Genomic DNA, 20,297 nt, shown 5'->3' on the forward strand with positions numbered 1-20,297 from the left:
TGGTGAGCCTGTGCAAATTGTAGCCTCAGTTTCCTGTTATTAGCTGGCAGAAGTGGCACCCGGTGTGGTCTTCTGCTGCTGTAGCTCATCCGCCTCAAAGTTGGACATGTTGTGCATTCAGAGATGCTCTTCAGCAGACCTCACTTGTAAAAACTCACTTGAGTTACTGTTGCCTTTCTATCAGCTCGAACCAGTCTGGTCATTCTCCTCTGACTTCTGGCATCAACAAACCAGTAAGTAAAGCAGTATGTGCTAATGCTTGAAAAGGCTTGTCACACACTCAAGTATTTATTATTATTAAAAGTTTAATAAGCAGGTAAACTGGGATGCAGCCTATGTTTTTAACAATGTTTTCGTAACTGGTCCTTTTCCTGTGACGCCATCTTAGTGATACAGCACCACTGCTGGATTCAAATAGACTAAATGTAATTAAAAAAATAAACCACACTAGATGTATTAAAATGAACATTTTCAAACATTTTATAATGTGAAATGAAGCATTTTCCAAAGCATATACAAACCCTGGATATTATAAAACAGTGAAAATTTAAAAACAGCCAATATTGACTAAACCACTCTAGAGCCACAATCATACAGAAATATTGCAAAGCAGTTCCTCCTCTCCTGTACATCACCATGACTGTCAATGCATCAAGATCTATTGCATCCATGAAGCAGATCAAGAAGTCTGGTCCACCAATCAGGCGCGAGTATAAACAGATATCTTTATTCTACTTTCTCATTTTCTTGACACTCTTATGTTTTTTGGCCATTCCAAACTTGTTTTTGTTGAAATTTGCCTTTCTCCGCCGGAGTGTTTTGACATCTCTACCACAGATCCAGTCATTCCGCTGAGCTTCCCACTTCAGCTGCTTAACACCTGGATTGAAGAGACAGAAAAATTAGGGGAAACATCAAACCACAAAAACAGAAAGCGGGAGTTTCAAAAGATATCAGTTTAACTATGATACATATTCATCTCTAATTGCTGTGCATGAAGTAATTTTTTATTTGGTACTTCATCAGTACTCACCAGCTTTGTCTGCATTGGACATCGCATTCATGCCACTGTTTTCAAACTTGAGACCTGCGTTTTCATCCAACAGACAGCCAAACTGTTTCAAAAGACAAATATTAATCAGCGGTTCAGTCAAACAGGCGTCATTTCATTCTTCTCAAAGACACTGAAATGATTACAACTTACTACTAATTAGTGTCGTCACAATACTGAAATTCGATACCAATCAGTAGTGAAATTTTAAATGATCCATTTCCCGCTAACATCCGAGTGCTGTTGAGCACGTTCTTAAACAGCATCTCAACACAAATGACTGTGATTGGCCGTCAAGGTCATCGGTTCACAGAACTCACCACTGTTTACTGAGGGTAAACACAGATACAGGGACACTGGAGCGTTTCAAAGTCATGTCAATCAGCTGGTTTGTCTAGAAGCGGACATATGAGCGATCTGCTGATGAATTGTGGCTTTAAAACCCTGTATCTGTGGTTACACTCAGTAAACACAGAAGTCATTTCTGTAGTTGAAATCAAATAACTTAAATACACCACCACAATTGTGTGCATCTTGCTCTACCTACACTAACTGTTCCAAATTTCGGTAAAAAAACTAAACAATACAGAAAATAGTGAACAAAAATACATACAGAAACACATAAATTAAAATGGATATATCCTAGTTATGAACTGTGCTCGTGCTCTCAAGAAAAGGCTGGTTTAAAGGCAAATGGTGGTCGCATCAAATATTTGGTTTACTGATTAAAACACTCAACTCGTGACGTTCTTGAAACCATTTACCTCTTCAGCTGATGCAAACACTGCTGTGTCCTTCATTTTTCTTTTCTTTTTCTTCTCTTTATGTTGATCGCCTTAAGAAAAAAAGGGTTTACACACACACCAAGGTCAGGTTAGAAGTGCACATTTGAATCATAATCTACTGAAATACCCAGTACTATCTGCATGGCTTTAGAGAATTGTTCATGCAATATGCATAGAGACTGATTGAATTCATTTGATCTGAAAAGTTTGTGGTCTTCTCTCAAAAAAAGCCATTACTTAAATCACCAAGTTCATTTCACTCACTACTTTCGGCTTATTCCCTTTATCAGGGGTTGCCACTGCGGAAAGAATCATTAATTAATCTGCACCAACTCTTTAAGGTTTTAGATAGACCTTTTACTACTGTAGGTAAATTTGTGTGCACATACAGTAGAAAACTGGAAAACCCGCAACTATAGTAATAAACCTCTACTTTTGTTTTACTTGGGAACTAATGTGGTCAGAAACAAAGTTTACAGGAAAGGAAACAATCATAAAAAAAAAAGGGTGAACAAACATGAAACCTTCATCCACCACTGGACACTGTCAAACAATCGCTGTTTAAATTGATATTAAAACTTGCAAAGTTGACGCACCTGCTTCAGCATCATCTTCTACGTCCATAAACTCTCCAGCTTCGTCCTCACATTCATCTTCAAAGTCTTCCATGCTGCCCAGAGAGACCTCTTCATCATCAAGGTCATCATCATCATCGTCGTCGTCAGAATCTTCTTCTTGATCTTTACCTTTCTTAGACTTAGCCATCACACTGCTGAATAAAAAAACACAAAAGAGGACAGCTGTAAGTGTTTTGATTTGTTCGATTTGTTAGTGGAGCTTTTAGTTTACCACGACACGTGCTGTAGTCTTGTTTGCATTTGTGCAGCATTGGGGGGCGTTTTAGCTGTTTGTAAATGTAAATAGCCAGGGATAAGTATTTATACAGAGCAGGCAAGCTACCAATAAGAGAAGCACTGAAACCCCAGAAGACGACAGAAGCATGAAAATGTTTGATTTGTTTTAATTGTTGTTTGCAAGATTTTGTAAATATTAAAAATATTAAATTTCATTTCTTAATAAATCCGCTCATTATATATTTATATATGATATTAGAAAATGTGTTAGCTTTTGTAAGTGATTTTATGTTTTAGAATAGAACATGGCCTATTCTCAATAATATATGTAAAGGAAACATAGGCTCTGTATGAGCCATTTACATATATTTGAATTAACATGAAAAGCGAGTGCATGTTTTTAGCAAAACTAATATTGGATTTTTTTTTAATGTGCGTGCATGTAAACAATATAATTTGCACAAATAAATTATAGGGTTCTTCTCTAAAGAAGTTTTTACTCCGCCCCATTCTGGGCATTTTTTACGCTATAACTAACGTGGTGCAAACAATGGATCTGCGACAGTGCAACTTCGGGTTTTGGGAAACACTCGTCACTACATCGTTCTTTTCCCAAACAATGCATCACACTATGATAGTTCAGCCGCGAGTTACATCATTGTACATTGTTTGTACATTGTTTGGGAAACGCCCCCCTGATTAATTGATTAGTCAGGAGCTTATAGAGTACAATGTTTGTGTGAAAATCCAAGGAGTGTAAAGTCTAGTAAATTTACCTGCCTGACTTTGAATTTATATATAATTTACATATTAAAACTTTTTAAATGGCAAATGTCAATTTTTAGAATTTAGTTTTCATTTTGCAAGCAAAACTTTGCATGTTAGATCATTTAAATGCATTGCTGTTTTACGTTTTGAATTGGCGTTTTGCATAATACATTTTGAAATGAGCTTTAACACTCTCATGCTTTCATACAGTAGGTGGTGTTGAGGTTGTACTGAAAAAAGTCCCAGGTTGCAGGTACCGTACACAGTGGAAAATTCTCCAAAAGTATTATACCATGCAGCACAGGAAACTGTATTTGCAATTGCTTAATCTACATTGAACATACCTTGCAAAGTCCAAGTCATCATCCTTGAAATCCGTGAAAAAGCTGTCTCCTTCATAAGTATCTGATAAGACAAAATGTGGGTCAGTTTTTTCACAACAAGAAAACTGGAAAGGTACAACGACGTATTAATTTTAGGGCCTACCCAGCACTCTCTCAAATTCGTCATCATCGACATCCTCCACACTTTCGTTGTCCTCATTTCGTTTAGTCTTTTTCCATCGTTTCTCCTCATCTCGCTTCTTAAAGTACCTGAGTGACACACAAACACACATTAGCAGCTGAACATCATTTTCATTCTCTACAGAACATATCTGGGTGAAGCTTCTACTAACCTGTAGAAGAACACCTCATCCACAGGTATCTGACTCTCCTCTTTGGCCAGATATTCTTCACTGTTAACTGCATAAAACATAAACGATATTTGTTCTCATGACCCATTATAAAACAAATGTTTTTTTAATGTTACAAGGCTTTATGTCATGTAATATTTAATCTCCCCCAAATTGAATGCACTGCAGAAACATTAGGAATAGTTTAACATTACATTTGGTAAACATTGAAGCTCCATAGTAGAAGCATCATATTATTTCTACTAGGGCTGCACAATATATCTTTTCAGCGTCGATATCGCAATGTGATCCTTCACAATAGTCACAGGATATGCAATGTTGAGTTTGTATTATAATTTATCATTTGCATGTGTTTTTGATGCCTGGGATTATATAATGATTTTAAAAGCATTCAGGTATAAGAAATTGTACTATTTGTGACTTTAACAACGATAAATTTGATTGAATTATTTTTATTTTATAATTCAACTACTGTACTTGAATACTGATAAACTCGGGAAACGTTAAAACACTTTATTACAATTGTATCTTATTCTTGACTGCATTAATAGATTGTTATGCATGAAAATACAGAAGTGCACTGCAAATAGCACAGACTACAATTAAAATGTGTCGGGGGACCCCAAAAATTTTATAGATTTATATTATATTAGATTTTATGGAGATGCACTCCTACTGCATTCATTCATTCTCTATTCGGATTAGTCCCTTTATTAATCTGGGGTCGCCACAGCGGAATGAACCGACAACTTATCCAGAATATGTTTTACGCAGCGGATGCCCTTCCAGCCGCAACCCATCTCTGGGAAACATCCATACACTCACTCATACTCATACACTACGGACAATTTAGCCTACCCAATTCACCAGTACTGCAGGTCTTTGGACTGTGGGAGAAACCGGAGCACCCGGAGGAAACCCACGCAAACGCAGGGAGAACATGCAAACTCCACACAGAAATGCCAACTGACCTAGCTGAGGCTCGAACCAGCAATTTTCTTGCTGTGAGGCGACAGCACTACCTACTGCGCCACTGCGTCGCCCACTCCTACTGCAGAATCAGCCAAATAAATCTAACATTATAAATTCTTTCAAAATAGAGATATTAAGTAATCTGGTGAAATTTTATTCATATCGCAATAAATAATCACAAAATAAAAAAATATCGCAATTTTATCCTAATTTTTACACGACTTTGATAAAACCACTTCTTTATCAACTATATACTTTATATAATTTCATCAATTTTGCAACAAAAACAAAAATAGAAAGTTAGGGATGCACAATAATTACGACAATAATTAAATGATAAAGTACTGGGCAATATTGGTAAAGATGACAATTTTTATTGTTTAGATAAATCTCTCTGATGTGTCAGAGATATATTAATTTTCATAGTGCAATTGACTTCTGCTTTAAAATGATCAATCTCATTAGGTCATCATTTGTCAACGGATCTTCACAAGTGAAAAAACTCAAAGTGTTTCTTTACCGATGCATCTTTGGCGTGAACTCCAAGAAGAGGAAAACAGGCATCAGGTATAACCTGATTTTTTTTTTTGTCACTTAAAGGGGTAACACTTTATAATACCAGCACACTATGAATCATTTATTAAGCATTAGCCAATAGTTCATTCATTAAATGATTTATAATGTGCCGTTATTATAAAGAGTTACCCAGAGCATTTATGTGCCCATTTGAAAACTGTACAACATTTTTCCAGGGAAAACATGCTTTGCATATAAATACCAGTCATCACCATGCAAATGTTTTAGATGCAAAGAGAAACAAAATCAGTTGTTAAAAAGCAGAGACACTGTGGATCAATAACAATCTGCAAAAAAAGCTCTCATAAACTGATTGGAAATCCTTTAGCATTTTATTATTTTATTGATATTAAATTATATCATTTCTGATAAATATCAACTATGCCCTTAGGTTTTGAGGATACTTTATTCGAGGTTGATAAATGTCAATGCATTATTTTATTTTTTATTAAAAAGTAAATAAATTATATAGCAATAGGCCCAATAGATGCATACATTTTTTAAATATATATTCCAGCACAGTAAAATAATCTTCATTACATGCTAAAGGCTCATTTGCAGTCTTTTCCCTGGTTAAGCTTTAATATACAATAACAAAGCACAAAAATGTTTCAAAGATATTTTAAATTGTGAGGACTGATGTTTACTATAGTCAGAGCTGCATTTTTATTCTCCTGGGTGCACACGCTGCGGATTATATGAACATTATAATATAAAAATATGAACTTATTGATTATCTGTATCTATATCAGATTGTGCCATGAGAAGGACTTAATAATAGGATATCTGTTCAAATATTTCATATCCTGCATCTCTATAAAAACTAAACGCACAACACAATACAATAAAGACTTACCAGGTAATGGTTGTACATTACCGAATGTCCTCCTGCACTTAGGCTGCATCACTATAGCATCTGTGTTTTCTAGAATGCAAAAGACACATTCATAAAAATAAAAAGGTTTCAAGTCCAAAACTGCGATTTTGTAGAGCTTACTTACGTTTTCCCTTTGCTTGCTTTGGATTCCTAAAAACAAAGCGATCCAAAAAGCGGATAAGTGTAAAGTCCTGAAGTGGATCCCCGGTGTACACGATGAACTCTCCCTGATGGTTGAAAAAAATGGTGACATAAGTTGTCAAGACTAACTTTGATGCTGGCTTGAGAGAGCTTGGCCAATAGTTTAAAAACAAAAACTATTGCATACATGACAAATAGACAAATGCTGGCTTCCCTTTAATTGTAGCACTTTTATTTTGACTACATGCTGACTTTAACCCAGGGAAAGTCGTTACCTGCAATATGCTCTTAGCAAAAAGAGCCACGGAGGGATGGAAGTGATGAGAGAGCTGAAAGAAAGAACATGACATCAGAGAAAAGATCTTGGGCAGAATGAGAATCTTGGAAATATCATTCGTCTTGGTACCTTCTGAAGTTCCCAGAGGGCTGTGTGATCAGCCCCACAGTATAAAGGGTTTCTGTTCATGGGATCATAGATTGCCTTATTCACACCACCTAAAAACAAGCGAAATTTGTAACTTACAGAAATGATCTATAATTGATTAATAAATATTGTTAAATTACATCACAAACTGACAACATAAATAGATCGTTTCAAATGACAATGAATTTCTCTTTTTATTATTATTATTAAAGGGTTGTTTACCCAACAATGACAATTCTGCCATCATTTACTCATCCTCCACATGTTCCAAACCTTTCTTTCTTCTATCGAGAGTTTCTTTCTTCTATTGAACACAAAGATATACTGAAGAATGTTACAAAATAAGCAGCCATAATATTTTGTTCCAACAATGTCAACGGCTGCTGAATTCTAACATTCTTCAGAATGTCTTGGTGCTTCTGGACACTGTTAACATAGGGCCTCCTTTTCGCACAAAACAGTTTTAACTGGCAAAAAATGTAGCCTAGTTGACAGTAAGCATCAGTTTTTAATGAGATTGTGTCTGTCATCTATAGCTCCTATGAAGATTTAAATAGATGCATGTGCACTGATGTTCAGCTTGGATGAGGTGCCTTTATTTAGCCTTGCCTACTACTTAGGTTTATTTATTTTTACATATAATGTTCCATTACTTAAAATTTCTTACAGTTTTTATATTTATAGTTTAAAACGATCACTTGCCTAATTTCACTGTGATCACTATGCACGAATCATATTGCATATTCGGTTTATTCTTCAGCAGCCTTGTAAATTATGCATTTAATAAACGCATTGTTTATAAGGATTAAAGCTATTAATACTGTAAATCTCCAAATAGAAATGGCTTGGGCGGTTTGACAGTTTAATATATCAAATTATTCAAAATTTTATCTATTATGTTTACAATCTGCCCCTCATCCTGCAATATTACAGATCGAATCATCAGACGATTTGTCATAGGAGAAATATTGACGAAAAGGATTTTTTTTTATGGCGACCAATCTAAAAACAATTAAGAATTATTTTTGTAATTTTTTTTTTTTTCTCAAATGAAAGATGCCAGTTTTATTATGTTTTTATTTTTTTTTAACAGCAGCACACACGCCAAACTCCATCTGTCAGACCTGTGCATTGTAAAGTCCAACTCAATAGATTTTCATGTCCAGCTGAATCAAACACATTTTCTCACCGGGGACCAGATTACCACCAATGAATGAATGAAAGGGCGCTTGGTGTAACTCATGTCCTATTGTGAAGATGCAACTGTAAGGAATTACAGTGAAAGGCAGCACATAGCCTACTTTTTTAAAAAAATATATTTTATTTAGAGTTTTTCACATTTTAAATTATTTTTGTAATTTAAACTACTAATTTTTCATTACAATAACTTAAAAGCTAAACATATCTTTGTACATGAAACAGCCAGGTGCTTGGTAACCTTTAGGATAAGCTTGTCGCATGGCTCTTGCTTATGACATCTGCTTCGTGGGAACTTCATGTTGTATGCATCAGTCGCATTTGTACACACAATTTATATAAAGAGAATGATAAAGAGAACAATAAAATAATGTTATTAACAGGTTAATTGTAACTTCAAATAAACGTTTCTGTTTAGAACGATTAAAATAGATTTAGTTTTTGTTTTCATGCTAAATTTCATTTGTTTCCATTTTTCGTTTTTGTTCCTTGAACCGCTTCAGAGCCCTTGATCTTATGCACTGTTGGAGGTGAAATATAAAAAATGTCTTCCTATCTTTCTTTGAGGAAATTTGTTTTTAAACATTTCGAAAATTCTCTCACGTATTTGTTGACAAACAGACCATTCTCTGCCCATATTTGCTCCTAAAGCACTAGACCTTTCTTGGATGCTGCTTTTGTACCAAATCATAATTACAATCACCTGTTGATATCACCCGTTTCAACTCACATAATTAATTAACCAATTTACCTAATTACTAGCCCTTATTTGCTCCTGTCCCAACTTTTTTGGAATGAGTTGCAGGTCTGAATGTATATTTACAAGTGATATGAAGTTGACCGGACAAAACATGAAATATTTTGTGTTTATATTGTTTGCAATGAAATACAAGTTAAAGTAAATTTGGAAATCACTACTTTTTTATTTACATTTTCTATACTCTCTGAAATTTTTCTGATTCGGGGTTTTATATTGCTACAGAAAATATGGTAATTGCAGATGTTGAGCACAGTATTTCAGTACAGTCTGTAAACCAACTGCATTCAGCTGCACATTTAGCTCCAACTTTTCAGACCGTTCTGTTGTGCAAGGTACTCTTTGAAAAGGGTACCCAAAAATGGTATGGTGCGGTTTTGCATGTGGGAAGCCACCCTTCCATTTTCAGATGTTTGCATTTTTGTTTGTCTACAATGAAAAGCAACCCTGGAGTTTTCAATCTAAAACATATCTGCAGAGTTCCCAAAAAACATCTGTTTTAAATTTAAAATGTAGTAGTGTAAGTATTGCAGTGGATGGCATGAGTAGTTGGACTTGCAGAAACATATAATATTGGGTCATGCACACATTGAACAATGTCAAAGTAATTATCAAGAAAGCGCAGTAGGTTTACCTTCCAAATTTTGCTGATGTACCCATGATGCCGTGGGCTTCACCTGACATTGTTTTGCACATGTTTTTTCTTTGTCTTTTTCAGCATCCACAAGAGTTTCCTCAGCATCATCTAGATCCTCTTCGAGATCCTGATAGAATTCTTCCTCTTCATCCTACAGAAGGATTATTTATAAACAGTATGAAACTAAACTCTCAGTGCTGAACAATGCAAAGGCATAAAGAGACACCATTCCAAGAGAGGCTTTGCTTTTGTGAGCTTATTGCTACACATACTGACATCCTGTCCGCTAATATCCATTGTGCTATCAGAGTGGGTTACAGTCAAAGTATGCAACATGAATCATACAACCCCATCTTCTTTTCTGATTTTATTCTGTTATAACCAAATGAAGCCCATTTGACAAGCGACTGAGTGACCCATGTCATGACTGCAGTAACCTTCATGGTCTACAGGAGCTGTGCCATGAAGCAGGATTAGCTGGTTTGTCAGATAAGTTTTAGATTAGTTTTCACTAATCTTGTATTTTTGGGTAACATGAAGGCAACTCGACTTTAATCACTCTTTGTTCTCATGGTGTTATGGAAAAGCTAAGCTGAGCAACCTTTATGGAACCTAAAATCCAGAATTGGTGCTTTAAGGATACATTCCCTCTGGTCTTCAGTGAACATCTCTCTGGTTCTTAAAGGTGTTGTAAGTTATTGACTCTACTAAAGCATAAAAATACCATAATATGTTTGCAGATATTTAAGAAACATGCCAAGTGAACATTCTTGTTTTTCTAAAAAACAATGCTATTCTCAGATATTCTGCTTTGAAAATGTGCAATACGTGCCGGAACACTGTCTTTGTTTTGGTCCCTTTAACCCGCCCAATGCCAACCTCGGGTTGCCTTGGTGGAAAACAAAGTATTTGATTCATTCAGTCATGAAGGCTCTCAAAGCATGTGTAGCATTTAACACTGAAAAAAGCACATGAGGTGTATCGGAGGTGATCAGTGTCAGTTTTCTGTTGTTCAGCTGCAAGAAATAAAAGCCGTTGCAAAAATATTAATTTCAGGTGTTATTTACGACAAAAATTCCTTTTAATATGGAAAATACCCGTTCTATTGCGTGCCGATGCTTTTATTTAGAACACTGTTTATATCAACCTATGTTGGTGACGTCAATCTGGCAACCTGCTCTTGCATGTTTTGAACCAGGAGTGCAATACCTAGTTCAACCACTGGGTGTCAAACTTACATACTGCACCTTTAACAGTAATTCCACTCAATTGGTGTTATAGTTTGTTTAGTATAGTATGTTTGTTTTAATGCTATCTTAAAAACTGTGATTGTTTCTAGTAAAACTACAAAAGTAATTCAGTGATGCCAAACTTGTGTTACTGTTGTATGTTAATGTTATAGTTCTGAAAAGTCAAGTCACCCATTAGACTTTTTCCAGTGATAATACATAAGACACAGGTAATCAGACTACATAAACAGCCGACTACAAGTGCATGTGGAGACTTACCCCCTGTTCTTGTAGCAGTAACTTGAGGCCTGGCTTGTCCTTCATCACTTCCGACACAAGGAAAAGTGCACCGCATACAAATTCAGGAGTCTGCTCACAGCTGACCTGAAGAAGCCTTTTCACAAATGCCTTCACACGCCTGAGAACTACGTCAGCTTTGAGAGATTTATACAAGAGGTTGAGAAACATACTCTTTCTCGAGCTTGAAAATAATCCTGGGTCCAACAATTTCCTGAGGAAAACAAAAGTTGTACAAAATGATTACAATCCCAAATTGACACATTGCAATCTGTGCACCTTTACCAGTAACACATAACAGGGTCTCTGTGGAGTTAATAAATGTACCATATACTGCATCAATTCAATAAGTAAAATTTCTCTCTGGTATCTAATCAGCAAGTATGTGGTTAAGGTAAGTTCTAAAATTCTCCAGAATTCTGATATTTTAGCTTTTTCTCTGAGTAGCACAAGTCCATACATGCATTAAAACTCAACCTACTTCCAAATTCAGCATGTTTTTAGATGCTTAATCCACAGCTATGATCAGGAGTGTTTGGGAAATCTCTAAAACTCAAAGCATGCAAATTGCTGTTCAGTCAGTCCTCTTTATGTGTACTTTGCACACTGACTTAGTCAAGTCTTTTGATGTAATATTCACAATGAGATCATGACAAGGCCTTTGAATGCAGGACAGCAGTTCATATGTGCTGTATATTCTACTGTTCTGTTGCTATGCAGAAAAACAGAATGGCTCGTGATGGTTCGGGTACCACAAAGACAAATTATACTTGGTGGGCAGTGTTTGCAAACAAGCTTAGATGACGAACTGCTGTTATCAATAGCGGGGTTGTGTAATGCTGTGTGTGAGACTGTGTGATCTGTGCTCTGAAAGCAGGTGATTTTGCACTGGAGGCGCAGGTTAGTCCAGTAGCTGAACTGCTGTGAATAAAAGTGCTGGAGGATTTCATATTTGAATGTCCAGCTGTTCAACTCTTCCTTTACTCTGCAAATATGTAGAATTGCTTGAACATGTACAGGGATAAGACAATAAAACTGAAACGCCTAGTTTTGGACCACAATAATTCATTAGTATGGTGTGGGGCCTCCTTTTGTGGCCAATACAGCATCAATTTGTCTTGAGAATGACAGATTCAAGTCCTACACAGTGGCCAGAGGGATTTTGAGCCATTCTTCTGGCAGAATAGTGGTCAGGTCACTATGCGATGCTGGTGGAGGAAAACATATCCTGACCTGCAATATCCCCCTGATACATGGCACCATCTTCAGGACACAATGTTTGAACCATTGGGTGCACATGGTCCTCTATAATGGTCCGGTAGTTCTTGGCAGTGATGTGCCCATCTAGCACAAGTATTGAGCCTAGGGAGTCCCATTCTATTGTAGCCCAAACTATCACCGATCCACCCTTATGCTTCACTCTGGGCATGAAACAGTCTGGGTGGTTCGCTTCTTTGGGCTTCTCCACACAGTAACTTTATCGGACGTGGGAAATACAGTGAAGCTGCACTTATCAGAGAACAACACGTTTCACATTGTCCACAGTCCAAGATTTTCGATGTTGGCACAACTGAAACCGAAGTTTGGCATTGGCAGGAGTGACCAAAGGTTTGGCTGTAGCAGCACGACCATGTATATTGACCCTGTGGAGCTCCTGACAAACAGTTTTGGTAGAAACAGAAGAGTTGAGCTGCACATTTATTTCTGCAGCGAGTTGGGCAGTTGTGGTTCTATGTTTTAGGTATACATTCCGGGTTAAAACCCGGACATCCCTTTCAGACAGCTTCCTCTTATATCCGCATTTATTCCCGTTGGATGTGGTTTGTCTTTCTTGGTGGTACGCTGACATTACCCTAGATACTGTGGCTCTTGATACATAACAAAGACTTGCTGTCTTGGTCACAGATGAGCCAGTGAGATGCATACCAACAATTTGTCCTCTTATGAATTCTGATATGTCACATATAATGTTGGTGCATTGCAATATTTTAAGCAAAACCGCTATTACTCTGCTAATTAAACCTTCACACTCCTCTCTTAAGCTACGGTCACACCGGGCTTTGTGTGTGCGAAATTCTGTCGTGCGGCGCTGCGAAAAGGGGCGGGATTAAACAAGATGATTAGACATTAAAAAAGCGAGCGATTGTTCCATGCTTTAAATATCTGTCCAGAGAGGTCATGTTTTGATCCTCGATTGGTCTCACGCAGTCAAGTGATGCGATTTCGCAGGTCAGAGTTCACCAAGATTGAACTTTGCACCGCAGCAACATGCGAAACTTGACGCATGACGCGTTTCCGGTCTGACGTATTGCGTGCGTATGAATGGAAGTCTATGGGAGGAAAAGCCCAGTGTGACCGTAGCTTTACTAGTGGAGTGTGCAATCAATGAATATCCGTCACCAAGCTGGTCAAATTTAGCCATGAAACCTCCAACACTAAATTGGCCAGTGTTTCAGTTTCATTGTTCAACCCCTGTATATTACCAATGTCCATGAACAGGTCATCATTGTCATTTATCTGCTCTCCACTCGTATTAATCCAATTCAGCTGCATGCTATTGCTGATAGACAAATTGTTCAGGTCCGGCCAAAGACCTGTGTTGACCCTGATCGATTTTTTTTTTTTACATGGCTGTTGATATCAATTATTCCACTTTGCTATGTATAGTAACATCAACAGTTGCTTGGAATATTTAGTCGTGAGAAAATTTCACAATTGGACTTGTACAGGGGGCAACCTATCATGGTACCACCTTTTTTATTTGTCCACTTTGGTCTAAATGTCTGCCTTTTCTCATTTTGCTACCTTGTAAGGATTTGTTTTTAAAAAATAAGATATTTTGTTTGGCTGTACTGCTTAGACAACTTGCAAAATAATAAAACCACCCACCACAAAGAGCCATGATAAAATTGAGAATTGTGATTTTTTCAGAAACAAAGTGATATATTTCTTTCAATAATTAATTCCATTAATACTTTAATCTTAATTAGGGATGTGCAATATGACAATATATATCTTATGGATAAAATATAAAGTCTATCACTTCATATTACATATTACTGTTTATATCAAGGTGTTGCAAAACTTTTTCATAATTTATACGAGCGCAATATTACAGACCATTATGGGTATGCACACAGAAATATGAATTACAGCATCCTGAGAAACTTGCCATCTTGAAAGGTGATGGTTACATGCAGTTAAATTAGCAGTATTTTATGTGGGGCCTGTAATCATTAGTTTAAAAGTGTTTTATATTTCATTAATATTTAATATTTCTGCATTTCTAAATCAAACATTTGCACTGAAACTTAAAATAAAGTGAGAAATATGATTAAAACACATATGAATAAATTGAAAATTTATCTTAAAATGTAAAATAAAAACAACATTTCAAAATAGTCCATTCCATGTGGTCAGCGTATCTAAACTATAAACTGAATTTATGAATTTACTGAAAAAGTAATACAGCGGGGAAAACAAAGTATTGAACACGTCATGTTTTTTCTTGGGAATAATATTTTTAAAAGGGGCTATTGACGTGGAATTAAAACAGATTTTGGTAAAAACTTAAACAATAAAAACATAAAAATAAAACAAACTGAAAAATTTGTTATGTGTAATAATGAAATGACACAAGGCGAAAGTACTGAAATACTGAAACGCATTTAATACTTTATATAAAATACTTTTTTGGTGATGGCAGCTTAAAGACGCCTCTCATGTGAAGAATGAAGCCACATCATTTGCTCAGGAGTAATTTTTTTTTGTGAGTGTAAAATTCTTAATGATTTTGAGGGTTTGGTCTCTCAAAACTGATCTTTAATTTGTATTTTATATCGGATTCAAGTCAGGTTATTGGCTGGGCCATTCTACAGCTTGATTTTCTTTTTCTGAAAGCATTTGAGAGTGTCCTTGCCTGTGTTTTGGATCATTGTCTTGCTGAAATGTCCACACTGGTTTTATCTTCATCATCCTGGTAATGTAGATGTTGGGATGAAGGCTTGATGAAAAACTACTGAGAGATTTCAGCTGCTGTCTGGGCTTTCACTAGCTTTCTACACCTTCCTTTCTTCATGTGTTCAATACTTTTTTCCTGCGTCATTTCATTTTATTACGCATAACTTATTAGCAAAACTTTTGCATACATGCATTTCTTTGGTTGCTACAAACATCCGAAGAAAATTTCAAGACTCATGTGTTTTCTGAGATAAAATGGTGACCTACTCAACACTTATTTCCCCTGCTGTATATTGTGAAATATATCATTATCAGAATATGAGATGACATAACTTGATTTAATCTTAATCTTCATAAATCTTAATGTTTAAATCTAACACCTGACAATATAGTCAATCTAAATCAACTAAACAGTGATAAAATATCAAGCATTAAACATGCATAAAAAAAGCATTTTGGTTTACCTGTAGAGTGCTACATAATAACGATCTGAAACAGTCTGCTGAGAGTCCATGACTTGAAAGAGCAGCATAAGGGCTTGGACAGCAGTGTTGAATTTGACAACATGCACCACTTTAAACAGTGTGTCCAGCTGCTTGGACACACTGTCATCCCCAATCTTTGCATACGGATATGCTCTGTTCACTCCAGTTAGCAGAGCACTGAGCATTTTAGATTCCATATTCTTCTTCTTAACACATGCATTGAAAAACGTGAAGTAGATTGTGATGAGCCTGGCAGCCAAGTCTGCTTCTTCGTGGCTCAGAATAACTTGATTTAGAAAGCATGCGGCATAATACTGAGCCTTGGTGCTGATGTTGGATCTGAACATGAGGCGCTCTATCTCACAGCAGATCACCGTCTTCATGTTGGGATGTTTGTGAAGCACCGTTTCTAACAAGTATGAGGCTTTTGAGGCAATTTTGTATTCAGGATCCCCTAATTTGTTGACAATCTGTACAAGAAGCAATTTCTCCTGCTCTGGCTGGTTGCACAGCAACTCATAGGCAGTGGTAAGCGCTCGCATTTTGGTGGCCTCGACCATATCGTGAGCTAGTTCATCCAAAGTGACCACAAAATCTGCAATCTGAAGCTTCAACTGGTGCTCAAAGTACCAGAGAATTAGCCTGCGGTCCCGGGTGTCCTTATTGCCACTGGATTTTTCCTCCAGCTCATCAAACGGATGCTGGGAGAAAGTCCGAAGCTTGCGGGTTTTTGGGAGGAGGTCAGAAAGCAGCAGTTCCTTAAGGGTATCCAAAGCCATAAGTCCAGGTCTGCGACTTCCTTTCTTTTTCATCATGGACACAAGGCTCTCAATGTGCTCGAGACTGTGAACTGGAGCATCTTGAATTAGCACGGTCATAGCTGCCATCCTATCGGTCATCGTTCCTGTGGACACCACGGTCTTCATCCAGGCAGAGTTGGCACCTTTCTGAAGGTTCTTTTTGCTTTTGTAGAGCGCAGTTTCATTCTCGTAGAGTTTCTGAGCTAAAGCCTTGTACTGACAGGTCAGGGACTCACTTTGACCTACAGACGTGCCTTCTGAGGTGTACTCAATATCAAACCACTTCCCCCCAGGTTTAATGAGGAGAAATTGCCTTGGAATGAACTCAAACAGGTTTGCGGGTTTTTGTTTGGCCTTCTTTCCAGTGGTTTTAGCAAGGTTTGTAGACTGAACAGACTTCTTCGTAACTTCTGTTGAGGGGGTAACTGTATTTTTCACATTAGGCGCTGCATCCTCTTTTATTTTGGAACCTTTTGCTTTTTTCCCCTCCTTTTTGGTTGGCTCTGAGGATGCTGCATCCTCTTCATCTTGGATGATTTGCTGTCCTGCGTATGCACGGATGCCCAGCTGTTTAATGAAATCTTCCAGCTCTCCCTCCTCTAGATCATCAATTATGACTTTTTTCCCACCATTTACGAGCTCGGTAGTGTCACTGATGCCAGCCAGCATGACATAATCTGCCTGTGACAACAAAAAGATATGATTTATCAGACAAACATTAAAAAAAATTACTGTACTGATAAAATAAGTATCCACTATAACTATGCGAAACAACCAAATAAATGTACTATTACCTATACAAGGATTGTTGCTACACTGCATGGTGAAATGAATAGATTACCGCTTAAATTAAATAAAAACCTTTAGGTTAAAAAAATTGGGAAATGTTTGACAATCTCAACTGAAAAATGAAGAGAGGGTGGGAAATATTTTGGATCACACTAGCTTATAGATATTCTTAAAATTAGACTGATTCTCACATCTAAAAAACCCAACTATTTTAATTTCACATTTTCAACTGAAAATATCATCCGAAAGAAACATGTCTGCCACTTTAGTTCTGACCAAAAGAGTGAATAAGGACTTGGCCGTTTAACAGAAATTAATATGGAAAAGGAATACTGCTATAAATAGCGTTTTTTACTAGTGTTTACTAGTGAAACTAGTGTTTTTACTTGTTATTATTTCACTTGTCCGCATTTTCCTGTTTGTTAGTTTTTTATTGTGGGCGTTCAAAAGTGTGCTCACTGCTAGCAAGATTGTTTTTGCTCTGGCCGGGGGAAATTAAATAATACACACACAAACACATATACATATATATATATATATATATATATATTTCATATCACAGCCTCTTGCATTTAAATAATCCCAATGTTTCAAATCGAGATTGCGATCGATTAATCGTACAGCCCTAATTCAAAGTAATGTTCTGTATTTATTTTTAATATTACGAAATGAATTCAGAAATTACCCATGGCAGTTTTAATGTAAAATAGTTTAGTATTCATCTTCGACCCACGGCTATCAATAATATTTATTTTTTGGCCCTTTATACGAAAAAGTTTGGGCACCCCTGCTTTACACGTTTCTTTTGTCTGTTAAACATTATAGAACGTATTTAGAAGAAAGCTGGAAACCTTTAACCATTGACTTCCATAGTATTTGTTTTTTCTGGTATGCAAGTCAAATTCCATGCAAATGTCAACCTTGCTGTGAAAAAAAATTAGGTTTTCGCCAAAATATCAAAACTGCTTCTGCGTTTTTTTTACAGATTTTAAAGTGCTTTAAAAATACTCAAAAATGTCTCTGTTAAGGTTTTCAAACTATTATATTTGATTTACTAAAATCACACAAGTCCCAATTCTCATCTATAACGGAGAGATGTCATCCATAACGAAGCTTTTTCCTCATAAATGCAAAAAAGTCAAATAAACTAAAATCAATCATGTTTGTTCTATAGTGACCCGACTCTTATCCTTTTGATTTGCATTGTTTCTTTTGGGTTGTGTAGTTTAATTCACAGAATTTCTACAAAGCATGTGGTGGACTTTAAACTCGCTAAGTTTTTTCGTCACACCCCCCAACATATGCGTATTTTCCTTGTTTAAAATATAAAAAATGTTTACAGAATGATATTTTTCGGATACTTTAACACTGTGGTTAGTTGTTTAGGAAAATATAAGAGCAATTTCAGCATTATTGATGTGACATTTGCAGTAAAAACTCATAACATAAATTCACATAGAAAGTATACGTTAACATTATATTGAAACATCGGTTTATATTTTCCAAAACAACTAACCACAGAGTGATGGGAGCAGAAAAATATCAATCTGTAAACATTTTTTACATTTTAAATAAGAAAAATAAACATGCGTTATGGATGTGACCAAACAAGTATGCAAGTTTACACTATACAACATACTTGTTCTTGTTAATTCTGTGAATTAAACTACACAACCCAAATGAAATCAAAAGGATAAGAGTTGGCTCTCTATAAAACAACACTGATTAATATGATTTTATTTGACATTTTTGCATTTATGAGAGAACAGCTTTGTTATGGATGTGACACTTTTCTGTTATGAATGTGACCGATGTGAAATTGCCACTTGTGTGACTTTAGTAAATCAAATATAATTGTTTGAAAACATTAACAGAGTCATTTTTGAGCATTTTAAAATTACTGCAAAATACTTGCTTACACAGAACATCTAGAAACGTTTTCTCTGTTTTGTTGAAAACCTAATTTTTTTTCATGGCAAGGTTGACATTTGCATGGAATTGCTCATAAACAGATGTTCCAATATATATATATATATATATATATATATATATATATATATATATATATATATATATATATATATATATATATATATTCATGGTGAATTTATGTTTTGAGATTTTACTGCAAATGTCACATCCATAACGCTGGAATTGCTCAAAATATATTTATTTATATTCAACATACAAAAGAATAACGTTACCTTAAAGGTTTGGAACTACTTGAAGGTAAATAGTGAGTAAATTTTCGGGTGAACCATCACTTTTAAGTACAAATATGTCACCAAACCATCATCCACCTTACAAACGATTGAAGTTGGAGTTTCACAGCTGAAACATATGTAGTCTGTCATGGATTTATTTATTAGAATGAAATGTCCTATATTATACACCTTATTTCTGCGTATCCAACTCAATGCTTCTAGCTACATTTAGCTTTGGTTACCCCACTTTTGTCTCGGTTGACTTTGTTTTGAATGGGAATTTGCGCTCAAAATTACTAAAACAATTCATTTGCAATAATGAAACTATCCTACAGATAAATGTATTAATCATAACGTTCAAATGCGTATCAGAAATGTCTCTTCTTGGTTTAATTTAAGATTGACACCTGTGAAGAAGTTAAAGAAACAGTATAACGTTACCGTGGAATGTAACTTAAAAGCCAAACTAGTTTGTCCATCGTGTGTTGTCACCATAGACTGTAAAATATAGGTTGTCACGCTCTTATGTGACAGAGAAACAACACGTGTGTATGTGCGCGTGTGTATGTGTGTGTATTAGTAGTAGTAGACACGCTAACGTAAATAAACTCACTTTTGTCCCGCCCAAACGCAGCACATTATCCAGCGTGAGCTCGTCTTCCTTTTTGTCATTTTCGGTGTGATCGCTGTCTTCAGCATCATCAAAGTCCTCGTTCTCATTGTCCATGTTTTTTCTGCTTTTCTGACACGAGTGTTCATCGTCCACCTCCATGATCATTTAGCGCATGCTTCGTCGTTCT

At 36.1% G+C, this 20,297-nt stretch overlaps 1 protein-coding gene across 1 annotated transcript; it reads right to left on the bottom strand.

Annotated features, from left to right (window-relative positions):
- Positions 1 to 456: 456 nt before the first annotated feature.
- cebpz (CCAAT enhancer binding protein zeta) lies at positions 457 to 20,297 on the bottom strand. The gene is made up of 15 exons (XM_056481340.1): positions 20,111 to 20,297; positions 15,684 to 17,185; positions 11,242 to 11,473; positions 9,731 to 9,884; positions 7,125 to 7,213; positions 6,994 to 7,047; positions 6,702 to 6,804; positions 6,557 to 6,625; positions 4,135 to 4,201; positions 3,945 to 4,051; positions 3,803 to 3,863; positions 2,433 to 2,608; positions 1,816 to 1,886; positions 1,034 to 1,115; positions 457 to 880 (listed from the first exon to the last, which is right to left on the bottom strand). Exons 1-15 carry the CDS (start codon positions 20,273 to 20,275, stop codon positions 732 to 734), a joined length of 3,081 nt encoding a protein of 1,026 aa, XP_056337315.1. The 5' UTR covers positions 20,276 to 20,297; the 3' UTR covers positions 457 to 731.

This window comes from Danio aesculapii, chromosome 20, assembly GCF_903798145.1.
Source record: "Danio aesculapii chromosome 20, fDanAes4.1, whole genome shotgun sequence".
In the NCBI taxonomy this organism is placed as follows: domain Eukaryota; kingdom Metazoa; phylum Chordata; class Actinopteri; order Cypriniformes; family Danionidae; genus Danio; species Danio aesculapii.